The sequence below is a fragment of the Callospermophilus lateralis genome, chromosome 4 (genome assembly GCF_048772815.1).
Source record: "Callospermophilus lateralis isolate mCalLat2 chromosome 4, mCalLat2.hap1, whole genome shotgun sequence".
Lineage (NCBI taxonomy): Eukaryota > Metazoa > Chordata > Mammalia > Rodentia > Sciuridae > Callospermophilus > Callospermophilus lateralis.
Genome location: NC_135308.1, coordinates 134,842,180 through 134,859,043, shown reverse-complemented (window position 1 = coordinate 134,859,043; position 16,864 = coordinate 134,842,180). Strand labels below are relative to the sequence as shown.

The 16,864-nt window shown below is 33.2% G+C and overlaps 1 protein-coding gene across 1 annotated transcript; it reads left to right on the top strand.

The window, feature by feature from the left end:
• Positions 1-3,963: 3,963 nt before the first annotated feature.
• Rassf9 (Ras association domain family member 9) lies at positions 3,964-5,823 on the top strand. Its single transcript, XM_076855415.1, has 2 exons — positions 3,964-3,974; positions 4,563-5,823. Exons 1-2 carry the CDS (start codon positions 3,964-3,966, stop codon positions 5,821-5,823), a joined length of 1,272 nt encoding a protein of 423 aa, XP_076711530.1.
• The last annotated feature ends 11,041 nt before the right edge of the window (positions 5,824-16,864 follow it).

Sequence of the window (16,864 nt, the reverse complement as noted above, 5' to 3'; positions counted from 1 at the left end):
CAGAAAGTCAGAGCCATATTATAAAATAACTACAGTTTTCAAAATCCTAAGCATGCTATAAAATAGACTCTAGACATGATGAAGCATATGCTAGTTGTGGGAGATTTACTGCCTAAATTCTGTAATGAATGGTCATCACTTTTAAATGTGTTCTCTCAAATAACAGAAGTTTGGAAAATTACTTGAATTGGTTTGAATGATCATTGTAAAAATTCTAGAAAATATTTAGTAATAACTGACCTGAAATATGTGAGGACTCTGTACAGACTTCTAAAAACTTAAAAAGAAAGGACTGGAGCCAATAAGATTGTGAGGTTTTTAATAAAGGCATCAATTGTCTCATATGTAACATGGAATTAATCACATGTTTCTTGGCTGTGCATCATGACCATAGTGCTACTTATCTACAGGAGTTGAAAACTAGCAGGCCTCTAGGGGAGGCAATATATACAAGAAATGTGGTCCTTACAGAGCAGGAAGCATCCTAATTGGAATAAGTATCAGGAAATTGCCACATATACAAATATTGTTATTCTATTCAAAAGGTCACTGCTGCCGAAGGTTCAGATTTCTAGTGTAGGGGGTTAAGAATTTAAGTCATGTGTCATCCGTAGTTATAGATTCACAACTGATGGCCCTCTCCCCCCATAGAAAAGAACAAGACATGGGGGCTACTTGAGAAGACAACAGGAAGGACTTTTGAATATATGAGAAATTCCTCAACTAGAGAAGATGTCAAAACCACTCAGAAAAAGTTTATTACTGAATCAGTTCAGGAACAATATTATGGTTTTTCAAAGGCACAGAAGGCAACATATTCAGGAATACTTTCTTCCATGACTGGCCACTGGGAGAAGTCCTTCCCTGACCAGCTGAATACTCTAAGGGAATACTCTACTTTCATTGCTGTCATAATTTATCTGATAAAGTTCTTTTAAAAAGTAGGGTTTTTTTTCCAATTAAATCCATGTGCCTAAATAAACCATCACATTTATAAATTTGCTTTTACAGTATATTGGTTAGGACTGTAGACCCTGGAACCTATTTTCTTGATTGAATTTGAATCCTCACCAGTACTACTGTGTGACCTTAGGCAAGTTGCTAACATCCCCAGTGTTTCCTAATAGGTAACATGAGATTAATGTTATTACCTACAATACAGAATGGTGGTGACTAAATAATATATACAAGAACTGAGAACAGTGCCTAGAATATTTTAAGTGCTTTCTATTTGATAGTGAAAATTTCAGTGATGTATTTTAATAGGACTTTTTTAAAGAGTTTATCCCTAAGCACTAAAAAAATAGCATAAAGATGTCTTTTGTTTAAACAGCTAATAGCATTATTATCTAAGGTTGATATTTAATTTTGATTTTTAATTTAATTTTACTATTTTTTAAAAGTTCATATGAAATTAGTTTGAATTTAACATACAGTAAATACAGAGTTTGAGTACTGCTTTTCAAATCATCCAAATAAGTTTATGCCTAATTAAATGGTAAAAAACAATTTATAGTAATTTTGAATATTGCATACAATGATTAAAATATGTCAAAGTGAGGATTTACTTAGAGCTAATTTATGCAATGTAGCCATAATACAGAGAGTAGTTGGTATCAGTTCCTTTGAAAACATGTTTATTTTTGTTTAGAACATTTTAATGTAATGTTTTTGTACTATTGTTACCGCTGTTGACCGGTGACGAGTCCTTGCTTCCCCAGTGTTGAAGAATAACACCAAAGAAGCACGCAGAGGCAAGGTCAGAGTAGAAATTAGAAGTTTATTAAAGGACAGCAGAAAAGACTTCTCCCGGAGGAAGAAGGGGACCCAAGAGGTGGAATCCGTGGAAGTGCGGTTGTCTCCCCTTTTTATAGTTTTGGTGATGGAATGTAGGTTGGAAGGCCCAGGGGTGGGACACAGGTGGGCCAAACAAGTAATCTGGGCAGGAAGGACTTCATTATCACTTCTTGGGATGGGCTATCTCCAAATCTGTTGGGGGCTGTTTCCTGGGTTCCATTAACATTTCTTTGGGGTGGACTTTGGCCTAGGGCCTTTCGGGACTTCATTAACATTCCGTGAGTTGTCCTGCTTTTCTCTGAATCATTGTCAGCATGGCCTCCATTTTAGATCTTACTCGATATTAGAGCCGATTTACCTAACTACACTGACTGCCTAACTTTAAATCTGGCTTCACTATTGTACTATTTTCAGAACATAAAAAATAATTTAACCTCCTTTTTTTACTGTTAAGAATCATTAAATGAAGAATTACAAACATTGTCCCAATATCACACTTATTTCAAAATAGATTATCATCACATTCCGAGTCATTGAATGCAAAACATTGTGTAAGAGAACATTAACAACTCCGTGTGGATTGTGAGTAACCACTGATAAAGTGGTTAAGTTTTCCTGGATGCTCTTCATTAGGAGCTAGACCTCATCTTTTATATTTCTTGGTGTTGTTGATTTATTCTTTCCCCTTTAGCAGTCACTTTTTTTTTTTTTCACCTCAGGAGTAGGTATAATAATTAGCTCATTTAAAATAAATGTGATAACATAGGATCAGTCACTATTGCTACTAAAATATAAATTCTTAGTGGTAAAAAAATTCTAGAAACTAAGAAAATCATCTTCAGTGTGTGCTTCATGGAGTCATATGCTTTAAGGGTATTATGTAAAAAAAGCAATAAATGAGTTTGACTTAACTTTTACAAGAAGACAGTTTCTACTCAAAACATCTTATGTCAGCATAAATCATATTGGAGTATAATTTATTTCATCTCTTTTGTTTCTTAGCAAAACCCATTATGAAAGACATAATCAGTTTCATTTATAGTCACAATGGGAAATACGATCTTGAAAATTCTCCAGTAAGAATGGCTTAGAAATCATGGCACTTCCTTGCTTCTCTTACTAAAGGAAACTGTTTTTCCCTGTAGAAAACTATTTTTCTCCTCAGCATTGTCACTTGAATATGGTTTGTCCCCCAAAACTTCAGGCAGTAGGTTAATCTCAATGCCATGTGCTAATTATATTAAGAAAGTGGAAGCTGATTCCATTCATGATGCCAGAGATGAGTCATTGGAAAGTAATTAGGATTAAATAAAGTCATTGTGGTCAAGTTACCATGATTTTATTTTAGTGGCTTTATAAGAAAAGAGAGAGAGAGAGAGAGAAAGAGAGAGAGAGAGAGAGAGAGAGAGAGAGAGAGAGAGAATACACATACATGTGCAAGCTTGCCATCTCTTGCCATGTGATGTTCTGTGCCATCTCCCGAGTCTGTCAACAAGACCATAATCAGATACAGAGTCTAGACCTTGCACCTCCAAAACACCTCCAAAATAACCTCTTCTGGTTTTTTTTTTTTGATAAAGTAGGTTGCCTCAGGTATTCTGTTGTGATAATAGAAAATAGACTAATGCATCCTCTCCCAGTTTTTATAAGAGAAAGTACTATCAAAACAATATGTATATGTATGTTCCAACTCTGACCCCTTCCTACTATGTGCATTGCTAAAATTCTGCTCCAAGATACCATTATCTTTCTCCTAGACTGCTTCAATAAGCTTCCAACTTAGCCTTCCTCCTTCTATTTTTCTTTTTTTAAATAGTTCATTCAACAAGCAGAAACCAGATACATGAAAAGTATACACAAGGTCATGGTCCTACTTTTCGGGCTTCTCATTAAAACTGGATGCACTTATTTCTGTGGTCTCTTCCTGGAATTCTTCCCTTAGGTTTCTGATTAATTCCATTATGTTCCTAATTAAATGTCACCTCCATAGAGGAGTCTCTCCTAAGCTCTCTAAGTAGAGCTCTTGTTCTTCCAAGACATTTTCTATCCCTTCATCCTGGTCAGTTTTCTTCATAGCATTTACCACTATCTGATACTATATTAGTTACATATCCATGTCTGTGCTCTTGTCCTCTGTGTATTACTATATATTTAGTATCTGCAGACATGTCTGGCAGGTAATGGCATATAATAAACACTTCCTGAATGAAAGGAATGATTGGTTTCAATATTGGACTGTTATTGATTTTATGATCCAATATCATCTAGTATCATCTCCTTCTTTCCTGTTTTTGTGATCCTTCTTCAGTTTTTAGTCTTCAGCAAAAATGGGCTCATTTTATTTCCTCTTATTCATCTCCTCTCCAATTACTGCCTTAACTCTAACAAATTTGACTGTGGATATACTGTGGTTAACTTCTAAAGACGAATAAACATAGCTTCAGTTGTCTTTCATGATAATTTGCTCTTTCCATGACCCATTAGGACATTTAAAAAAAAAATGAAGATACTTTCCACAGTTGTTGGTGATGTTCTTCCTCCTCCTCCCTTCCTCCTTTTCCTTCCTGCCCCCCTGCCAACTCACACCCCCTTCTTCTTGTTGTTCTTCTTTTCTGGGATTAAGTCTTCTGATTTTTATGTAGTCACGACCTCAAAGTGCGTCTCTCATTAAGTGCAAAAATCTAGAAAGGGTATTAATGTTAGATTGTCTTTGTGAGTTTACACACGTGATGACAGAAATATAAGGTACTTTGTTTTTCTTTCAGATCTCCAACTAAAGACATGGATTCAGAAGAGAAGGAAATTGTGGTTTGGGTTTGCCAAGAAGAGAAGATTGTCTGTGGATTAACTAAACGCACCACCTCTGCTGATGTCATCCAGGCTCTGCTGGAGGAACATGAGACGGCATTTGGGGATAAACGATTTCTGCTGGGGAAGCCCAGTGACTACTGCATCATAGAGAAGTGGAGAGGCTCAGAAAGGGCTCTTCCTCCACTAACCAGAATCCTGAAGCTCTGGAAAGCATGGGGAGATGAGCAGCCTAATATGCAATTTGTTTTGGTTAAAGCTGATGCTTTTCTTCCTGTTCCTTTGTGGAGGACAGCTGAAACAAAATTAGTGCAAAACACAGAGAAACTGTGGGAGCTCAGCCCAGCAAATTACATGAAGACATTGCCACCAGACAAACAAAAAAGAATAGTCAGAAAAACTTTTCGGAAACTGGCTAAAATTAAGCAGGACATAGTCTCTCATGACCGAGAAAATATGGAGACATTAGTTCATCTGATTATCTCCCAGGATCATACTATTCACCAGCAAGTCCAGAGAATGAAAGAGCTGGATCTGGAAATTGAAAAGTGTGAAGCTAAGTTCCACCTTGATCGGGTAGAAAATGATGGGGAAAATTATGTCCAGGATGCATATCTCATGCCCAGTTTCAGTGAAGTCGAGCAAAAGCTGGACTCGCCGTGTGAGGAAAACCAGATTCTGGAAGACCTGAGTGAAAGGGATGGAATTGTACAGCTGGAAGAACGACTGAAATATTACAGAGTGCTCATTGATAAGCTCTCTGCAGAAATAGAAAAGGAGGTAAAAAATGTTTGCATCGAAATAGGTGAAGATGCAGAAGGGGCAGCTGCTAGTGAACTGGAAAGCCCTAATTTAGAAAATGTTAAGGGTGATTTGGAGAAAAGCATGAAAGCGGGTTTGAAAATCCACTCTCATTTGAGTGGCATCCAGAAAGAGATTAAATACAGTGACTCACTGCTTCAGATGAAAGCAAAAGAATATGAACTCCTAGCCAAGGAACTCAATTTGCTTCACATTAGCAACAAAGATGGCTGCCAGTTAAAGGAAAACAGAGGGAAGGAATCCGAGGTTGCCAGCAGCAGTGGGGAGGCTCCTCCCTTTACTCAAAGGGCATTTAATGCGTATACAAATGACACGGACTCGGACACTGGCATCAGCTCCAACCACAGTCAGGACTCAGAAACAACTGTAGGAGATGTGTTGCTGCTGTCTACCTAATTCAAATGGTTCTTTTTGACCTACTTTAATACTGTTCATGTTTGTGGAATTTAGTAAGAAACTATTTTAAGTATAAATTACTAAAAATGAATAAATCATGTTAAGGTATTCAGTCATTAATACAAACTAGTGAGTTTTGTTTTGTTTTGTTTTTGGTAAAAGATTTCCAATGTACCTTTAATTATCATAGGTTCAAGCAGTGAACTGTTTATTAGGAATGCAGCAGATCTAGCTTATTTAATGGGAATTATTTGATAACCTCCTATAGCTTCTATAGAAAATGAATTACATAAATGTTAAAACAATTCTCAACATTACACAAAATATTGAAACTGTACGCATGAAGAAGTAAAATTAAAATGTGTTGTAATATCTTTTTCAACATTTTATAGTTAGAATGTTTAAATCTGTGAATTATATAATAGCTATTATGTTGTAACTGCATTCATTCCAATTTTAGTTCTTTTAATATTTAGATTTTACATCATATCAGGTCTGCCATTTCCTCTACCCTTTTATCTATTTAACCCTATGCAACAGGTGGCTCTTGGGACATGTGTAAGTCATGGCAGAGGATCAGAGTGGCTCTAGATGAGGCCAGTCCAAACACTGCATACAAACAGAGACTTTTCTAAAGAAACTTATATTAAGAGTTATACATTGCTTTTGCTGTCTGGTAATCTAGGTCTTATAAATAATAAAACCAATGTTTTGTACGTGTTCATTCTTTGAGTGATGTATGTGTCAGAGAAGAAATCAAAGAGTCAAAGTATTGTTTCTTTATTCTCTATTTACCTAAGTTGAAGCAATAAAGTTGAAGTGATAAAATTCAGTGTTCCTCAAATGGATAAAATAGTGTTCTGTATACCAAAATTATTAGCATTTGTCTCTGAACATAAAGAGGGAAACTCACGTGATAAAAAGACTTATTTTGGTATACTATCACCGAAATTGTCTTTTGTAGTACTTTATCTAAGGTGCTTAAAAGAAGCTAGGTATTTAAAAAAAGCACTAGCATCATCCCAAGCATTCTAGTAAAAATCCGTGAATTGAATGGATTTTTTAGGTTCTATCTTGACCGACAGTCATTATAGTGCCAGGCTACATTTGGTTGCCTGATTTTAATTAGAGATATATTTTCTCCCTCCTGTCCTTCTTTCCTTCCTCACTTCTCCTCTGCCTGCTCCCTGCCTTTCTTTCCTCCTTTCCTGATTAGATTGCTCCCTTCCTCCCTGACAGTGAACATGGGAGGTAATCATATGCAAAACAGTTTTATCATTTTTTGTACTATTAACTGAGTCCTTCTGCAGTTTATTTTATTTTATTTTTTTTAACTGACACTTGCCCTACATGTCAGGGTATGTAAGTAGAAATGTTATTTCACGTAGTTCTAATTTGTGGATATTGGTTAAGATTCCCATTGTTTCCCATTTCTTCCCTTTTATTCATACGATAGTGCAGGTTTTAACTCAGTATTCTTTCCTTTTGTTCCCACTTTTAAATTTGAAAGAATTTGATTTTTAACAATTCTATCGCTGAAATTTTCTTTTTTTTTTATTGGTTATTCAAAACATTACAAAGATTGAAATTTTCTTATCTTCTTCTTTCATTCCTTCCTCCCTCAGTTTTCCACCCAACTTTGAGAAATTATTTAGAATTTCCATAGTGTTACAATTTTCAGGAACATCTGTTATCATTTCTTGTACCAAGGTTTTTGTAGGCCGTATTTGAAGTTGGCTGACAAGATAGGAATTTAGGTTCCATGGAAATTGTGATAAACACTAAGTAATATTGCTAACATGGGCTTTTTAAAAAAAGAAATAATCAAATAAATCACCTTTGAAAGGAAACTTTACCTGTCTAATAGCTATTAAATCATTAAACAAAAGGTTAAGCTATTGACATATTCATTGTTCACTGCTAGGGATTAAATTCAGATCACTATAAGTGATAACCCCATTGTAAAGTTGTTTTCTTACAGTGAAAGTAATCCCTTTGGATTACTCTTGTGTTTAGTGAGAAAATAAAGGAATACTGCCTATCTCCTTATGTAATCTCACTAGTTACTTGAATTCAGAAGAGGTTCTGAAAAGAAATAAAACAGGAAAAATAATTTCATTTCAAAAACAGAATTAACTTCTGCTTTTATATTGGTAAGTACAGTGATGCATTCCAAAGGTCGATTGTTCTATATTTTACAGTAAACAATGTTTAAAACTCTTAGTAAAAGGCAGAATTATTGATTTTTCAATTCACTTTAGAATTTTGATTGATCTTTAGTTATGTAAATATGTTAGTGCTTTTGATCACTATATGTTAAACCATTAATTAGTTACCATGGTGAATTTCTAATTACAAAAAGAAATGTTAAAATACAATGCCCTCATGTTTCTATTGAGGTATTCATTATTGAACCAAATAAGAATTAGAGTTATGAATACAGGATTTGATAAAATTTTAAGGCTTTTATTATCAATAGAGTCTTTAAAATATTTATAAATCCCTCAGTAAAATGACAGGTTAACTATGAAATGGCTATATACAGCTAGAAGAAGCAAACCAAACCCAACTTCTTAATATACATTTTTATAACTAGACCTGGATTTTCACAGATGGTACCTTGCTTATCCTTCCATTGGGTATAACTGTTTTTATTTACTTTTTTTCTTCATTAACCTTCTACTTAAATGTTCCCATTTTCTCAGTGCTTCAATATGCTCTTTTCTCTAAAACATTTTTTTGCATTCCACCAGTTATAGTCTCTTATCTCTGAACCCATGAATATTTTAGATGAACTTCTCATTTAGTTCAGCATTTATATTCTACCCTAGGTTATACTTATTTATGTGTTTATATCTAATTTCTCTTTCCCCACAGAATCCTTATCAAGCTACCTTATCATTTGTCTTGCTAACTTTGGTCTCTCCCACCAACCCCTTACTCAAATTTATAATTGAATCGCTAAATTTTTGATAGATGTGACATTTCATATCTGTATTTTTTTACATGTAAATGACTTGTGCATTTTATACATAAATATGCATTTCTACAGGCATAAAATATCAACAGGAATTCTATCTATAAATTTTGAGAAAAAGGCACAAAATCTTGTGGTTATATATTTTTGCAATGTGGCATAATTTTTAATTGACAATAAAAATTGTACATTGTACTGTAATGTGAGGTTTTAATACATGTATAGACTGTGCAATGTTCAAAACAAAGTAAGCATTTAATTTTAATTTATTTTAATTCACAGAACTACTGATTTAAAACAACTGAAATATTATCTTCTAAATAATTTTAATTGCAAGTTTATAGAATTTTTCTCAACATTTTGTACTTTTAAGAAAAATATGTAGAGTTGGGCTTGAAGTGATAGAAACACAAAAAAACTTTGAAGTATCCTAAATAAAATATATATGTATATATATTTTATTTCTCTTATTATAAAGAATAAATCATCCTTCATTAGTGTGTAGAAGCTAATCTGTTAAATTTTTATTTTTATATTTATTTAAACATCTTTTGTATATAACAAAATATATTTCTGAGGCCACATTTTATAATTTTTCAAAATAGATTTACTGCTACCTATTTAAAATGTGTTTTTCTAGTGACAAAATAATACCTTATAATTTTGATGTGATTTAAAAAAATATTAGGTTATTTCTTTTCATATTGCCTGACATGATTAATAAACATTATAGGACAAATAAAAATATATATCATTTCTTCAAGTTGTTACTGATCCAGAATGATAAAAGAAATAATTGTACCTTGTCACATGATATTTCTTTGGGGGTGTGCTAATTTGCTACATAAAAAATAAATTTGATGCAAAGTTTTAACTATATAATTGCTAAGCTCTCTCATACAATTTATTTTAAGATCAATTATTATTTCATGATGGTATAAATATATAGCAAACAAGAAATAATAAAACTTAATAGGTTTCATACATGATTGTCCCGATCTGTCATGAAAGAATGTCATAGTACTAGGAATTAAACTCAGGGACACTCAACCACTGAGCCACTCCTCAGCCCTATTTTGTATTTTATTTAGAAATAGGGTCTCACTGAGTTGTTTAGCACTTTGCTTTTGCTGAGTCTGGACTTGGAACTCATGATCCTCCTGTTTCAGCTTCTGGAGCCACTGGGATTACAAGTGTGCACCCACTGAGCCCAGCTGTCTGTAGTAGCTCTTATGTTGATTTTAATCATCCTTTTTTATTTTATTTTATTTTATTTTTTGCTTTCTAGAATAAAATCACTTTAATGTGAAAATACATAATAAATAAAGGGCAAATCTACTAGAATTTATTTTGTCCTCTTTCTTACTTCTCAAAATAAGCCTCCAATTATGACTGGTTTAAATAACTAAGTCACTTAAGCCATAAAGAAATTCACTGCCTCATTCTGTGAATGACCATAAAATTATTAAAGATTGTACATAATGTCCAGAAAAACACATAGGAATAAGTTAACACTATTTTTAGGCCAATATAGTCTCAATAGTGAAAACAAAATGAGCAACTCATTTTCTTAATATAAATTTAATTTTTGTATTCAAAAATGGTTGGGATAGAGAATCATAATTTTTAAGTTTGTAATTGGTAGGTTCATGTCTGTTATGGTTTAGATATAAAGTGTCCCCCGAAAGCTCCTATATGAGATACCGTAAAAAAGTTTGGAGGTGAAATATTTGGGTTATGAGAGCCTTAATCTAATCAATGCATTAATTCATTTTAATTAATTAGCTGGGTGGTAACTGTAGGAAGGTAGAATATAGCTGTAAGAGGTACGTCCCTTCAGGGTTTTTGTATTTGTCTGTGGGAGCAGAGCTCACACTGTGGTTCCTGGTTGCCATGTTCTAAACTACGTTCCTCCATCCCCTGCCACCATGATGTTCTGCCTCACCACAGGTGCCAAAAAATGGCATCCACTATCTACGGACTGAAACATCTGACACCATAAGCCTCAAGTAAAATTTCTCCTCTAAAATTGTTATTGCCAGGTCTGTTGGTCACAGCAGCAAAAAAAGTTAACTAAAACAATATAAGAAAGTGAAAAAAAAAATCAGTGATTACCTTAATTTCAGTGATTATCATAATTTATTTAACTAGTTCTCTAAATGCCAATGGGCATTTAGATGGTTTCCTATCTTTACCATTATACATAATGTTACCCTGTCAATGAATTTCTAAGATGATAGCTAGATTGCTTGATATAGAAATATTGGCTGAAATGGTGGCAAATGCATTTTTAATTTTAAGAAACATTGACAATTTCTATGGAAATAAGGAATTCAAATATTCTATTCTTATGTAGACATATCAGACACCTTTTATAGAAGGCTGCTATTATATTTTATACATTTATCTATATGCATATATGTATATAGAGAGATATATTTATGTATATAATGGCATATAAGTATTTACTTTTGGGTAAAACTCAAATTACATTAAAAAAAGTGCATCACAAAAAGTACCTCTCTCTTCTGTGGTCTAGTTACACAAGTTTCTTGGTTCAAGCATATCAAATGTTAATTATTATTTATGAATTTTATGTATTTACATACATACATTTTTATCTTTTTTCACAAAATGTTGCTGACTATAGAGACTGTCTGCTTCTTGCTCTTTTCACTTAACACTTGTCTCATTTTGATATGGGGCAGTTCTGGGGATGGTTCTCTGTTGTTCTATAGAGATTGCTTATTCTGTTTGATGGCAGCAGTTACCTGCAGACCTATTGCATAAATTATCTAATTTATTTAACTAGTTCTCTAAATGTCTATGGGCATTTAGAGGGTTTCCTATCTTTACTATTAAAAATAATGTTACCCTTTCATTGAATTTCTAAGAGACTAGATTGCTAGACATAGAAATATTGGCTGAACTGGTGACAAACGCATTTTTAATTTTAAGAAACATTGACGATTACTATGGAAATTAATTCTCTGTGACCTAAGTTGAAAATGTACTCTTCATTTCCACTTTTTGTTTACTTGTATATTTTAATGCAAACCAAATTTAAGTCATATAGTTGCATTAGTTGAATTTATGGATTAGTAACTCATGATCCTTTTTTTGTTTGTTTGTTTTTCAGTACTGGGGATTGAACCCAGGAGTGCTTTACTACTGAGTTACATCTTCAGGCCTTCATATTTTTTTTATGTTGAGACAGGGTCCTGTTAGATTGCTGAGTTTTGTTTCAAACTTGGAATGCTCCTGTCTCAGCCTCCCAAATCGCTGGGATTACATTTTTTTTTTTTTTTTTTTTGTCATTCTTGTGAAGGCTTTTACACTATGTCATAAATAATCTTAAAAATAAATTTCTCCCCTGCTTTTTATAGTATATTTATTTTTAATTGCAAATTTTGCAACCATCTGAAATTAAATATTTTACAATGGTTAGAATAAAAGTAGAAAAATGGAGATAACTTATTTTTTTATATGATTAAAATTTATCCCATGTCATTTAGTTAATATGTTTATACCATTGTTTTAAAATGTCATCTATTTTGTGAACCAAATTCTGTTGCATGTTTTATCTGTGGCTGGGACTTCTGCATCATTATCTTGATTTGGCTGATCTGTATATTCATGTTCTAGCACTATATTGTCTCAATTGTTGTGAATTTATAATCCTTTTAATATTTAGAGTATTACAATTATTTATATATCCTTATTATTGTTTTTCAATATTTTCCCATTGCTCTTCTCTCTTTGATTTTGCAATATTTGCAATCATCTTGTACAGATACAAAAATAATTTGTGGATACTCTAAATTGGAATCATTTTATATTTATAGCTACCTTTAGGGAGAACTGCCTTCTTTGATGCTGAGACTTATTATCTGATAACCCTATATTATTTCTTTTGCACCAAGTCGTCTATTGTGTTTGTTCCTCAGTAGCATTTAAAGCTATTCCATATTTAGTTCTTGGACAAAAGTATTAGAGTTTTGGTTTTTAAGTTTCTTACCTTTGGGGTTTCAGTCATAAATGAGGTTTTCTCTTCTTATTGGATGATTCAACTAGTTCACTCCTCTTACATGAGGCAATTCTCTGTTGATTGCCTGTTTTAATCCCATACATTAAAACTACATTTGATAAGACCACAACTAGAGGGTAGCAAGAAGTTCTGGAAGTTTGGCACCATGCTAAAATGTACTGCCCTGGGGAAAATATCAGCAAATGGGAATGGGATCATCTCTCTCTCTCTCTCTCTCTCTCTCTCTCTCTCTCTCTATATATATATATATATATATATATATATATATATATATATATGACAAAGTTATTTTCAGTAAAATATATATGTATGTGTATATTTATTTATTTATTTATTTGATCCATTGAATTGATCAACTACACTGAATGTAAGGAATTTGGACTACTCTCTTTTACTTTCATACATACAGACTTTCTCCTTTATGATATTTAATGCACACCATAGAAATAAACTGGAAAAACTAGAAAATTTTATGAAATTTTGAACAAACTATGTTTATTTACCTCTGAAAAACACACCTTTTCCTGACAAAAAAAAAATAAGATCAAAGAAATTCTGCATGTAAAGAACTCCTCTTTGTAGGATAGAATCTCTGAAGCATAACTAGTAATGTTGTAATGGCCACAAGATAGATGAAAATAGAATAGCTGTTAATATTGCATCATCGGTCAAGCTATAACATTAAATGGCTACAAAAAGAATGTTTACATAAAAAAAAATTTAGTAGGAAAGTTTTTGCAATGCTAACTTTTCTCATTAGTTGTAGATTTTTTAGCACCCCTAGACCCCTTATACCGTATGTCAGTAACATCTAGTACCCCTCATGATCTGGGACAAACAAAAATGCCTTTTCTCACTCACTTCCCAAACATCCAATAGTAGCCAATAGCATACATTTGCAAAAGATGAAATAGTACAGATGTTCAATTATTGCTAAAAGAAAATAGCACTTATATTTAAATAATAAAAATAATTAAAGAATCAAACACACAGGCTGTTGCATGGAGTACAGATGTACAGAACATTCCACATAAAACAAAGTAATTTATACCATGGTAGGTCAAATCCAATAATAATTTAAGGGTATGGGACATAAATATGGGGTTAAGAATAAGTTAGGGTTTTTAACAGAATAATTTTCACTATCTCTATTTGTGAGGAATTCAGGCAGTCTAATTATCCATTGACTTGATCAACTCTACTGAATATATTTACTAAATAATGAAACAATTATACCAATTTCAAGTACAACATGGAAAGCAATATGAGAATATTGATACAGCTCACTGACCTTCAGATTCACAGCTTTCCATAAGTACCCCTATAGTTGGTAGTAAATACCAGAAAATATCACAACATTTGTGAAAACACATATACATGAAAGTACTTATCTTACCTTTAAAGATGATAGCAAGTTACAAGCCCAGTACTAAAATGTTACTAATGGTTACTGGACCATACAACAAAGAAAAGCATTTTAAAATAAATAAATTTTAGTAGATTAAACATGTTACAGAAAATAAAAACCACCATGGCAAGAAGCAAATCTATATGGAATTGGAAATGCATAATTGCTTGCTCAGAGATTTTATATTAAAGTGATGATTTAGGACACAATATGTTCATTTTTCACCATATATACTTCAAAATACAGAATCCTTATCATTTAAAAACAATGTGTTCTAGGTGTGGTGGTCAACACCTATGATCCCAGGAGCTCAGGATGCTGAAATAGGAGGATAGCAAGTTCAATGCCAGACTCAGCAAAAGCAAGGTGGTAAGCGACTCAGTGAGACCCTGTCTCTAAATAAAATACAAAAAATGGCTGGGGACATGGCTCACTGGTCAAGTGCTCCAGAGTTCAATCCCTGGTAACACACACACACACACACACACACACACACACACACACACAGAATGTTTCCTGCATACAATTTCCTCTGCCTTTCTTATTTCTTTGCTAAGACTCTTTTAAGACTTTCACAGGTATAAAACAGCTAGAGAGTGACAAATAATGACAAGGGATCTGCAAATCTGAATGCTGTAAACAAGCCATTTGAATCTAGAAGTCAGGTTCTTAGCCATAAAATAATTTTAATGAAGGAAAGAAAAAGTTGAATAAGTTAAATTATCCAAGATAATACTTTGTGTGGATTTGATATGCACACAACAAATACTAGGTATTTTCTTATTGTTCACATCTCTATTTATTTTATCCTTGTGTAGGATATTTTATCCTTATGTGGAATACCCTACAAGTGATGAATGAGGGAGTTAATACAATTCTGCTTCTCCCAACATTTTATATCTCATTTATTTCCAAATTAGTTAGGGTAGGCTTTAGGGGTGTTGCCATTACCCTTCACAGACAGGAGTTGTGGTTGTGTTAGTAAGTGTTTCCAAGGTGACTGAGAGAGCCCATTGGCTTGTGAAAAAAATTAAAAGGCTCTAGAGTACTAAGCTAAAGGTGGTCTGGAAAAAAGAACATCATTTGTATTTCCAGGACAGAAAAGCTATCCTACAAAGGGAGGTGGGAGGATATTAACCCATTATTTATTTTATCTTTCCAGTGTCTACAGAGACAAATACCTCATATTTGCCAATTAATGTTAATAAAGTGAGACATGTAACCAGGGCACTAGAACAGTTTCTAGAACACAAAAGTTGTTCTCTAAATATTGACTATTGTTATTGTAAATAATAAAAGTTAAACTTCTACCCATGTGTAAAGTATTGCTCACATATTGAATTCAGAATGAACACAGCCTCTTTCCCTTCCTATTTTTTTTTTTATAACATAGCACACATACACAGGTACTCTTAGGTGTTCACTTTGAAATTAAGATTTTTCTATTCCACATTGCGATTTTAAAGCTTTTCATTTTTTCTATTCTAAGTAGCATTTGCCAAACCCCAGAAAAGAGATGAGGAAAATTTGGTAGCTTTTCAAAATTAAAACAGATTTTAAATTGTTCATTAGCATCAACTTTTCATATGTGAAGTCATTTCTGCTTTAGTAAGTACAGGTGAGAAACATTGTGGTTGTTGGTTACTTTTCTGTTTTTCAAGTTTAGCTCTTTGACCAAAAATCTAAATTATCTTTAATTTAGAAGAGAAAGAATCCAAGGTGGATGACAGAGCTATATATCTCTTGTTCATACCACCATATACCAACCCTAAGATCATCTTACAAATGATTATAAAATATATAAATGTCAAATACTTTTGAGGAACAGCACTTTTATTTGGGATGCAGTTAATAATGTTCACTGGGATTTATCATTCAGAAGTAGGACAGATTAAGAAGAGCTCTGTCCTGAGTTAGAGATTTAAATTTTAGGTCAACCTGAGTCATAGTCTTTCTGAGGGAATTTCTAAACTCGTCTCCACAACAAACCACAAAGGGTCCCTGTTAAAAATAAAGATTCCTGAACTTCACCCTGGAGAATATGATTCAGGACGTCTGGATTGCAGCCCTGGCTTCTGTGTTTTTAAATAGCCACACAATTGATTCTAAAGCAAAGACTAAAGAGTATGACTTATTAATTCTAGCAGAGCTGGTGACTAAAGAATTTGCCACACTGAAATGAGTGATGTGACAAACAAGTATTCCCAAGGAGACTGAGAGAGTTCATTGGCTTGGGTGGAGGGGACAGAAAATTTTAGGGTCCTAAGTCAAAGGTGACCTGGGAACAAAAACTTATTCAAAATTTCTCCAGAGTCTATGGATAGTCAAGGATAGAAAACTTGTTGCCTTTTTGTTAAATGCTGCTTAATCTAAGGTGACATTTTTAGATGAAATTAGGACATTGTAGGAACACCTGCTATCATGTGAGTACCACAAATATTTTTGTGTGCCTTATGCTCTTTTCCTCAAGTACACCACTAAAATGAAAATAAACTGTATGAAAGTGTTGTTTTTGTCGGCTCAAATTATATGTGACCTATTCTGCAAAAGAGCTAAGACAGATCCCTTCACAAATCTCAGTTCAAACATGGTTTCAGTCATTGTTATC